This window comes from Sprattus sprattus (assembly GCF_963457725.1).
Source record: "Sprattus sprattus genome assembly, chromosome: 1".
In the NCBI taxonomy this organism is placed as follows: Eukaryota; Metazoa; Chordata; class Actinopteri; order Clupeiformes; family Clupeidae; genus Sprattus; species Sprattus sprattus.
The window spans coordinates 44,234,284-44,245,993 of record NC_137920.1 but is presented as its reverse complement, the minus strand read 5'-3'; the positions used below and the strand labels follow the sequence as shown (position 1 = coordinate 44,245,993).

Genomic DNA, 11,710 nt, shown 5'->3' with positions numbered 1-11,710 from the left:
ATTTTACTTTAATGCTGTATTATAGGCAACATCTTTGTGTCGCGCTGAGCGCTAAAGCATGTGCAATGTATTTGGAATAGGATTTCTGCTCCCTGCTGGCACTCAAAATGTAGCCCATAGTTTATCTTACTGGTCTATATAGGCCTACTGCTTATAATAATCAGATACCTCTATTATTAATACGATGACATGACGTCAAACAAATTTGCCCCACCAGAAATTTCAGGCCAAAATCACTGGAATGAAGTATGAGAGAACAGTAATGAATGAAGTATGAGAGAACAGTAATGAATGAGATATGAGAGAACAGTAATGAATGAGATATGAGAGAACAGTAAGGTATGAAGTATGAGAGAACAGTAATGAATGAGATATGAGAGAACAGTAAGGAATGAAGTATAAGAGGACAGTAATGAATGAGACATGAGAGAACAGTAATGAATGAGATATGAGAGAACAGTAAGGAATGAAGTATGAGAGAACAGTAATGAATGAGATATGAGAGAACAGTAATGAATGAGATATGAGAGAACAGTAATGAATGAGATATGAGAGAACAGTAAGGAATGAAGTATGAGAGAACAGTAATGAATGATATGAGAGAACAGTAATGAATGAGATATGAGAGAACAGTAATGAATGAGATATGAGAGAACAGTAAGGAATGAGATATGAGAGAACAGTGAGGAATGAGATATGAGAGAACAGTAAGGAATGAGATATGAGAGAACAGTAATAAATGAGATATGAGAGAACAGTATGACAGACTGAAACTGTGCTTTAAAGGTTACTGATTGGTTGTTGACGTTAAAATGGCGGTAGGGTTGAAGTCTGTCTCAGTGTGGCAGTGTGCAGTGGAGGCTTTCTGCTGAATCCTCCATCACTGTTCGTCTTCATAGAGAGAGAGAGTATAAAGTGAGAGAGAGAGTGTGAGAGAGTAAGAGAAAGAGTGAGAGAGTGACTGCTGTGTCTTGAGCTTGCTGTGTGTTAACGGTCCTCGTCTTCTCAAGATAGAAAGGTGTGTGTGTTAATGGTCCTTGTGTTCACAAGATAGAAAGGTGTGTGTGTTAATGGTCCTTGTCTTCTCAAGATAGAAAGGTGTGTGTGTTAACGGTCCTTGTCTTCTCAAGATAGAAAGGTGTGTGTGTTAACGGTCCTTGTCTTCTCAAGATAGAAAGGTGTGTGTGTTAATGGTCCTCGTCTTCTCAAGATAGAAAGGTGTGTGTGTTAACGGTCCTTGTCTTCTCAAGATAGAAAGGTGTGTGTGTTAATGGGACTCGTCCAGTATTAAATGTCCTTTGGCCTCCCTGTCCTTCTTGCTCTTGTCCTTGGCGCTGGTGGGGGGCGTGTGCACCTCAAAGGTCTTGTCGAAGGCGGCGTAGTCGACCCGGAAGGCCCCCTCCTCCAGGAGCATGCAGGACTCAAAGCGGTGCCCCCACAGAATCTCCTCCTCCGTGTAGGACGTCCTAGCCTGACACGTCATGCCTGCAGGGAAACAAGGACAGAAACAAGGCCGTTATTCAGAGGTTACTCTACCGTTACTGAATGTAGACGTGAATTTGGTTAAAAAATACAATTTATTTTAAGACTACTGGGCATGAACTCACCACGACAAATCACCATACTGCATGCATATAGAATTCTATACATGTTCACAACTGTTTGCACTGAGTGCAACAGTCTTGTGATATGCGGCAGCCTTTATGTGATGCCACTAGCCTGTATGTAATGTCACTGGCTATTATGTAATATCACTATCCATTATGTAATATGACTACCCTGCATGTAATATCACTAGCCAGTATGTAATATAACTAGCCTGTAAGTGATGCCACTAGCATGTACGTAATCTCACCAGCTGTTATGTAATATGACTAGGCTGTATGTAATATCACGAGCCAGTATGTAATGTCACTAGCTATTATGTAATATCACTAGCCATTATGTTATATGACTAGCCTGCATGTAATATTACTAGCCAGTATGTAATATAACTAGCCTGTAAGTGATGCCACTAGCATGTACGTAATATCACCAGCTGTTATGTAATATGACTAGGCTGTATGTAATATCACTAGCCTGTATGTAATATCACTAGCCAGTATGTAATATGACTAGCCAGTATGTAACATGACTAGCCTGTATGTAATATAACTAGCCAGTATGTAATATGACTAGCCAGTATGTAATATCACTAGCCTGTATGTAATAGCAGGGGATGTAAGAGCAGGGGATGGAAGAGCAGGGGAAGTGATGTAAGAGCAGGGTAAGTGATGTAAGAGCAGGGGAGGTGATGTAAGAGCAGGGGAAGTGGTGCTGCCTGGTGTCATGAGTGTGCTGCCCCCTAGAGCTCGTTTAGTGTATGACCACGGACCTGAAGCCTCCACGATGCCCTCGAGGATGACGATGATCTCGAAGCGCTCCCGTCTGAGGGACTCGCCCCCAACCTCCCAGAAGGGGCTGCTGCTGTTGATCACGTGTGTGATGGTCTGGGGTTCCACCAGCAGGAGGCGATCTCCACCTGTGTCGTACCTGCACACAAACACAGGTTACAGCACAGGTTGGAAGAGGGAGGGAGTTTACGCCATCACGCACAACACAACTGAACAAAGACGCTGTTTGCAGCTGTTACATGTGTGCGTGTGTGTGTGTGTGTGTGTGCATGTGCTTGTGTGTGTGAGTGTGCGTGAGCGTACGCGCGTGTGTGTGTACCCCAGGTTAATCTCTGATTGCTCGAGGGGAATAAATTCCCCTTCTTTGGTCTGTCTGGACTTGATGAGTTTGGCCCTGATCTTGGCGTCCACCATGTGGCTCTCGCGCAGGTCTCCGATGCGGAAGAGCAGACACAGCTTCCCGTCGCGCTCCGAGATCACGCAGCGCTTGCTGAAGATGAGCGTCTGCGCGCGCTGCTGCGGCCGTGAGATCTTCACGAACATGCAGCCCACCATCAGCGCGTCGATGATGGAGCCCAGGATGGACTGCGCCATGATCAGCAGCACGCCCTCACAGCAGTGCGCCGACACCTGGAAGATAAATTCAGTTCAGTATGTGTGTGTGTGTGTGTGTGTGTGTGTGTGTGTGCGGGTGTGTGTGTGTGTGTGCGGGTGCGTGTGTGTGTGTGCGTGTGCGTGTGTGTGTGTGTGTGTGTGTGTGTGTGTTGTAAGATAAATTCAGTTCAGTATTGTAACACACAGGCTCATTGCATGTTACATGAACGGGAGGTCCGACGCCAGGTTGTGTAATAAAAGGATTTATTTAAAGTATAATAGAACAGTCAGTGTAAATGTAAGCAAATAAAGGTGTGGTGTAAGCGGGTGTCAGAGTAGTGTACACATGTCCAAAACAAACAACATAAACGACGCGTCGATCAGAGAGACCGCTTTGCACCGTCCGCCATGGCCCTCATATGGTGGAGCTCATTAGGTCTTCATTCCTCACACCTGCAGGCACCTGCGCAGACTCTGCTAATCAGCTGTGGAAGAACACAGAGCAATGATAGCAGGGAGCGGGGCAGACCAGGCTGGGTCGTGACAGTATAGATTTATTAGGTAGAATAAGTACAATCCAGTGGCGGTTCTACACGGAGGCCTGGGGTGGCCCGTGCCCCCGTAGACATGTCCCTGGCCACCCCTGCGGCCACGCCTTGCTGACCAAATGAATGAATATGAATTTATTATGATTTTACACCCGAGCGCCAAAAGCGGTACTAATGCGACGCAACGTTCTACATGGGTAAATTAAAGCGGTGCACCAGATCACTGTAGTTTGTTTGCCATGTGTGGTGCTTGTTGGAGCTACGATTGAAATGTTTGGCTCGCTCTCTTTCATTAATGGACCACTGGTTCTTAAGAGGAGCTGGTAGTCTGCCCGTGCCATAGTGATCATATACAACTGTCTACCCGCTGAGCTGTTGATTTTTCTGCCACATGAAGGCAGGGAAGAAGGACAAATAACCACAGCGCTATAAGAACCAAAAGATGGAAATATCCTATGCCTGTTGACTTTCCCAGATCTTATGTGTATTCAAACTGTCATAGACGAACTGGACAAATTTGAGACAAGAATTCGTGAGGGTCATACAGTCTTTCACGATCCCTTTATTAATTCCAGGATAAAAAAAGAGACAGTTATCGTGACATAGTCGCTGTTATCTGCCAGTAGGTAACATAATGGCGGCGCGCGCAAGTGCAGCGGCTCTTTGCTCTCCAAGCTGGTGCTTAATTATGTTTGTTTGGTCGCTGTTACTGATAGATTTGTATCAGTCAACAAAGTCCTATAGTCGTCAGGAATTGTTAAACATATTGGAGTTGCCAGTAGCAGGGCAGTAACGTCATCTTTCAATCGGACCCATAACATCCCCGACTCCATTACCAGAGAATCGGGCTCCCCATGGATTGTTATCCCAGAAAAACGACGCAGGCGCCGGCGGGAGAGAAAACAGAAGCGCGGCTGCAGAGCGGGTCTCCGGGTCAGACTACGCAGAGACCCACAGAGAACACCGATCCCCAGCCTCTTCCTCTCCAATGCCAGGTCCATTGTCTTCAAGATCAGCGATCTGGAGCTATCCCTAGCCGCAAATAACTCAATTCGGAACTGCAACGCAATGGTAATCACCAAAACTTGGCTTAACTGTTCGATCCCCGACACCGCTGTCGAGCTGACTGACAGAACGCTACACAGACAGGACCGATCCAGGGACACCGGTAAGAGAAGAGGAGGGGGGCTGTGTGTGTATGTGAATGACAATTGGTGCGAGCAGAGCCGCGTTATAGACAGTCACTGTTCCGTGATCTGGAGTCTCTGTCAGTGCTGTGCAGACCCTTCTACCTACCGAGAGAGCTAACAGTAGTAATAATAACAGCAGTGTATATTCCACCGGACGCTGACGTTAGCTCGGCCCTGGTTCACCTCTACCATACAATCAGTAAGCAGCAGAAAACTCATCCGAACGGAGTCCATGTGATTGCGGGTGATTTTAATAAGGCATACTTGAAGTCAGTACTCCCCAAATTCACCCAGTATGTGAACTGCGCCACCAGGGGAAATAACACTCTTGACCACGTCTACTGTAACTTAAAGCATGCCTACAAGGCAGTGCCCCTCCCTCACCTGGGGCTCTCAGATCACCTCTCTCTGCTCCTCTTCCCTGTCTACACCCCTCTAAGGAGGACAACGAAGCCATGTACTAAAACCATCACAACATGGCCAGAGGGGGCGCTGTCACAACTCCAAGACTGCTTCTCAAGCACTGAATGGTCCCTTTTTGAACAAGGGGATCTCCAAGAGTACACAGAAACTGTTCTTTTTTATATAAAGACCTGCATTGATAATGTGACTGTAAACAAACGCATAAGGGTATTTCCTAACCAGAAACCTTGGATGACTTCAGAAGTACACAAACTTCTCAAAGCACGGGACCGAGCCTTCAGGTCAGGGGACATAGCCCTATACTCGACTGCTAGGACTGATCTGAAGAAGGGAATCAGGACTGCCAAACTAGCCTACAAAGAGAAAATTGAAAATCATGTCTCGGATAACGACCCGAGACGAGTGTGGCAGGGGTTACAACACCTCACTAACTATCAGGGCAGGAAAAAAACAGTAACAACAGCAAACGGTGCCCTGCTGGCAGAAGAGCTAAACAACTTCTTTGCCCGTTTTGAGACCAAGAGCACCTCTGCTTTATCGCCTCCTGTGGTCACTGACACTTCTGTTCTCACTGTCCAACAACACGAAGTGAGACAAGTTCTCAAAGCAGTGAATCCCAGGAAGGCTGCTGGCCCTGATGGGGTACCTGGGAAGGTACTTAGAGCATGTTGTGATGAACTCTCTTCTGTATTTACCACCATTTTCAACATATCTCTCGCTCAGGCTCTTGTCCCTTCCTCTCTGAAATCAGCAACTATCATCCCTATACCCAAGAAACCATCATCATCATCAAACAGCCTAGCAGACTACAGACCCGTGGCCCTTACCCCTCTCATAATGAAGTGTTTTGAGAGACTGGTACTAAAACATGTACAAGCCAGTCTCCCTCACTCCTTGGACAATCATCAGTTTGCATACAGGGCTAATAGATCCACAGATGATGCCTTATCCACTACCCTCCATGCTGCCCTCAACCATTTTGAACAGAGAGACAGTTATGTAAGGATGCTTTTTGTGGATTATAGCTCCGCCTTTAACACAATCATCCCCGACATCCTGATCAACAAACTGCTGACCCTCGGACTACCCCCATCTACCTGCAGCTGGATAAAATACTTTTTGTCAAACCGCCCACAGACTGTTAGAATTGGCCCCCACCTCCCCTCCACCATCACACTTAGCACCGGCTCACCTCAGGGCTGTGTGCTGAGTCCTCTCCTCTATTCACTATACACCTTTGACTGTCTACCAACATTCCCCACTAACTCTATCATAAAGTTTGCAGATGACACCACTGTGGTCGGACTTATAACGGGCGGGGACGAGTCCGCCTACAGACAGGAAGTTCAGAATCTGTCTGAGTGGTGCTCAGCCAATAACCTCATCCTAAATACCGCAAAAACAAAAGAACTCATAATTGACTTCAGAAAACACAACACCTCCCCCCAACCTCTCCTCATAAATGGTGAGGGTGTGGAGAGAGTCAACTCTTTCACAGACTGTTTCTCTTGGACAACTAATACCACAGCAAGTATTACAAAAGCACAGCAGCGCTTTTACTTTCTCAGGATACTGAAGAAGAACAACTTGGATACAAAGCTGCTGGTGTCCTTTTATAGATCCATCATCGAGAGCATCCTATCATACGGCATCTCTGTGTGGTTTGCTGCATGTTCTGCAGCAGACAAAACAGCTCTACAAAGAATAATACAAATTGCAGAAAAAATCATTGGTTGCCCCCTCCCTCCCCTGTCAGATATTGCACTTAGCCGCACCCTCTCAAGAGCCAAGAACATCATCAAGGACAACACTCATCCCGGCCACCACTTGTTTCAATTGTTACCCTCTGGTAGGCGTTATATCCATACAGTCCCGTACCACAAGATTTAAAAATAGCTTCTTCCCAAACGCAATAGTCTCTCTAAACAAACATAGCTAAACCCAGCCACTTACTGTCACTTCTTGCACTTTAATAGTTGCACTACCTGGTCATTGCTCCTTTTACTGTTTTTTTTTTTTTTAAATTGTATTTATTGTGTTTTATATGTCTTGTAATGATTATTTATTGTATTTAAGCACCTAGTGGAGTAGCACTCCCAATTTAATTGTATTGCAAAGTACAGTGACAATAAAGGCATTCAATTCAATTCAATTCAATCTAGCTACTAGCTTGCTTTAGATTCCTGCGCTAGCAAGAAGCCTTTGATTGCTTACTGATGTAGCTAGCTCTTGCTGCTGAGTTTTCAAAGTTGACTTCAATGTTGCAATTGAATGTATCCCATGATCATGATTTTCACTGCTTTCAACACTGCAACCTACAACAGTTAGCAATACAAGCAAAGGCTTCTTGCTAGCGCAGGAATCTTAGATCAGCAGTAGGCTAGCTAGCAGCTACACAATAACATTTAATGATATGAGGGGCAGATAACATCGCCTGTCATGAGAACTGACTCTTTTTCCTGGAATTAATAAAGTGATCCTGGGTCAAATGCCACAATCACCACTAGTATTTAATCAAAACAGGTTTAATGGGTACCGTTACTTCGGTTCGTCATTAAATGGCAGTCTTCACCATACAAAGACATTATGTAGCTACTTAACAGAGTTTTGGTAAACAGTTGTCGTGAATATGAGACTCCTGCTGTCAAATCAGGACCAATCAGAGAAGAGCACGTCCTGCTTTGGTTCCCGCCCACACAGTGTCAAAAGTTGAATTGATGCTCTGTATTTGCACCCTGTACTGTATTTTTCATTTTTTATGGCCCTACCTCTCTTGCACCTGAACTCATTGTTATAATGTTAAGTTAAGTAATAAATGTTTATATGTTTTTTAAGTAATTCAAGTTTACAATCTTTAAATATCATTTGTTGCGGTTTTTTTATGTGCCCCCCTGGTTAAACCCTGGCCCCTTCTTGGCCCCCCTAGTAGAAATGGTCTAGAACCGCCGCTGGTACAATCTCTAAACTGTCTTGCAGAGACCAGAGTGAAAAGCAGGTCACTGCAACAGAAGTTCTAGCAGGCCAGGACAGGAGAATGTGGCCTATGATACATTGTATGTCTCTAGGGAGATAACATGGTCAGCTAGTCCCTGAGAAACAGAGGTGCAGGGGCTTCATACATTAATGTCTTGTTGCTGAGAATAACAGGTAAACCATGTCATAGATCCCATGACCACCTGTTACCACGAGGGGCCCACGAAATGACATCAGTGAGAAATAGACTATAAGAACTGTATTTTCTTTGACTCCGGAGATCTCCTGTTGTGTTTGACTTGATGAAATTGATCCTGTTAACTCAACTGTATTCGTGCTCTACCTTGCTCTACCTTGTTACAACAAAACTTCGTACTGGCGTATTTCCAAAGTCCTGAACCAACACGCAAAGAGTACAGGAATACTCTCACACACCTGCCGGCTGCCGTAGCCACACACACACACACACACAAACACACACACACCTGCTGGCTGCCGTAGCCACACACACACACACACACACACACACACACACACACACACACACACACACAACCACACACCTGCCGGCTGCCATAGCCAATGGTGCGCTGGCTCTCCACCGACAGCAGCAGGGCGGAGATGAAGCCGTCCACGTTCTCGAAGCAGGCAGGCCAGTCGGGGTCGTTAGCGTGGGCCACGTCGCCCCGCAGCCAGGCGTCCAGGTAGTACACGAGGGCGAAGGCCACCCAGGTGACCAGGTAGCACGCGGTGAAGACGCACAGGAACCAGCGGTACTTCAGGTCCACCATGGTGGTGAAGCTGTCCGACAGGAAACGGCTCTTCTCGATGGGCCCCAGGTTCACGTGGCACTTCCCGTCCTTGGTGATGTAGCGCTGGTGGTGCTGCGTTCTCATGACGACGGCGCTCTCGTCGCCGAGGAGCTTGCAGCGTTGCTTGCGTTGCATGTTACCGGCGGTCGGGAGTGTGGAGGCGCTCTGGTCTGCATTGCGAGTGGCATTCCTAGCGGCGTTCCGATCGGATCCGAGCACGGTAGACTGCCAGCGGGAGCTGAAGCGCTTCAGGTGTCGTCCGCGGAGTGTGCGGAGGGCTCGGCCCAGGTCATCTGGTGCCGCTGGGTCCGGGAGGCCAGAGGGAGGGGGAGGGGTGGGCTGGGAGCTGAGGGGGGTCGCGGGGGGCTGCTGAACAGCTAGAACAGGCGGAGGACTCGGAAGAGCTGGGGCGGCAGGAGGACTAGGAAGAGCCGGATTGTTTGGAAAACTGGGAATGGCAACCTGTGGGGAGCTGGCTATGTGGGAGAGGATGGGAATGTTGTGGAAATTTAGTGCTGCCACCGTCACTGCTGCAGCCTTCATTCCCACCTGGACACACACACACACACACACAATGGACACAGAGAAAAGGAAGACAATGTATCATTGTATCATTACACTCACACACAGTGGCGGACCTAGTCATTTGGGGGCCTAAGGCGAACATAGCCAGGGGCCCTCTTCATCCGTCCTTTTAATGCAAAAAAAAAAAAGGGCCACCTCAAAGCAGGGGCGGACTGGGGGGAAAAAGTGGCCCGGGAGTTGTCTGTCAGAGCGGCCCACTTAATATACGGCGCGTTGCCCGCTCAATGTATGCAAAATACCCATACACTTAAAATAATTTTGGATGATTACAAAGAAATAACATTATACATGTTTTTTAATAACATTTGGATCCACAAATTTGCCTGGATGGACACATGGAATAAAATGATACTGGCTATTGTAACACTCCAAGGTAGGTATAGTTTGCTAGATGAATATGCTTAACTCTGGGCTAGTATCAGATGGTTAGGCCTATATGTATAACTACAGAGCCTTTAGGAATAAATGTCAGCAGAGAAAGAGTACACAATTTTTTTGATAATGATTAGGGCGACCTACATTAAGCAATATCAATTTTTTTGTAGGCTGATTAACTCATACAGCAATACCTTTTTGTATAGTAGATGGCAGCACACAATCAAAATATTTCCCCTCTACCTACATAGCTACAGTAGCTAGTTATTTGGAAGAAAGTTGCATTCAGGAGCCTTCATAAGCAAACATGATTTGGCTCCACATTAAATTATCCCACTTTTTCATTATCCACATGTCTCAAATGTTGTATGATGCAACATAGCTTTACAGGACACATAAAATATGTCCAGTAACAACGTAAAGAAGGGGGCAACATATAAGTCAAAACCAACTATATTTATTGACTGATCTCGAAAGTATTGGCTTACAAAATCTAAATAAGTCTTCACAAAGAAAATAACTCAGTGTTAGGGCAAAAAGCGAACATTCACACTGTACAACCTATGAAAAGTGACAGTGGTAGCCTACAAATAAAGAAATACAGACCGCGTTAGACACTTCACAGCGTGCTAGCCATGATTTTCTTTCGTTCCAATTCTTGGATGTAGGATTCCACCCTTTGTAGAAACCTGTTGAATCGATACATTTGGTGTAGGAAGTCCTAATTGTTTTGTTGTCAATTTATCTTAATTAGTACGCAGACAGAGAAAAAAATCTCCTTTTCCTGAAAGCAGTTCGTCGCCACAATCGCCCTTAAGGTCCGCCGCCACTGGTTTGAACTTTATTGTAGAAATGAACAGAACAGAACATACGATGGGGTGTAAACATCAATGGTAATGGTAGTGTTGCATGCTGGGTGTGTGATTATGTGTGTGTGTGTGTAGGGGTGTTAAAGGTGTCTACGAGCGAGACACGCAAGTATTAGGCTAGAGTGATTGACATTTAATAACAAGTAAACATAATAAGACTGACGGAGGAGATTAGAAAATAGTAAGAAAATAATAACCATGAGTGTGAATACAGGTCACTAAGAGTAGTATAAATAGCAGACAGTGATTCATATTGGTTAACATTAGAGGTATATAATGTATTCGGTGAAGCAAGGAAAACTGTCGCAACCGACGATATATGCGGGAGGGCCGGTTGGTTATAGACTTGGGCCATCCCATCGGTGCCTGGGTGGGCAATTTATCATGGGCCTTCTGCTGGGTGGGGGCCTAAGGCAGTTGCCTAGTTCGCCTCTATGGTAGGTCCACCACTGCTCACACACACACACTGTACAAACATCCTGAAATATGTCAAGTGTGTAATCACAGGGTTTCAGCAGGCACAGTTTATGCACTGCCGAGATGTGTGTGAGTGGGAGATTGTGTGTGTGTGAAAGTGTGTGTGTGTGTGTGTATGTGTGTATGTACCTTCTTTGAGTACGGTGTGCATCTTGTCTTCCCAGGGATTGGACGGGGCAGGTATGCCAGCAGGTGTTTGGCTGTGAGAGTCTGAGCGGGCGGGATGGAGTTCCTTCGGGGGTCCAATCGTGTTGGAGAACCATGCTGCAGGCCAATCGGAAAAGGAGAATTATTCTGTTGTCCAATCAAAACAGGAGAACTGCACTGCTTTTGAATCAAAACACGAGCACTATGCTGTTGTCCAATCACAACGGGAGAGGCATGCTGTTGTCCAATCAAAACGGGAGAGGCACATTGGTATCCAATGGAAACAGCAGATTGGTCCTGCTGGTCAATCAGTTCCTGAGACAT

The 11,710-nt window shown here is 46.0% G+C and overlaps 1 protein-coding gene across 1 annotated transcript; it reads right to left on the bottom strand.

The window, feature by feature from the left end:
- Positions 1–1,267: 1,267 nt before the first annotated feature.
- Positions 1,268–11,710, bottom strand: LOC308369937 (G protein-activated inward rectifier potassium channel 3-like; the record flags this gene model as incomplete). Its single annotated transcript, XM_080844499.1, has 6 exons — positions 1,268–1,485; positions 2,375–2,532; positions 2,713–3,023; positions 8,685–9,482; positions 11,369–11,503; positions 11,609–11,710. 6 exons carry the CDS (start codon positions 11,708–11,710, stop codon positions 1,268–1,270), a joined length of 1,722 nt encoding a protein of 573 aa, XP_080700625.1.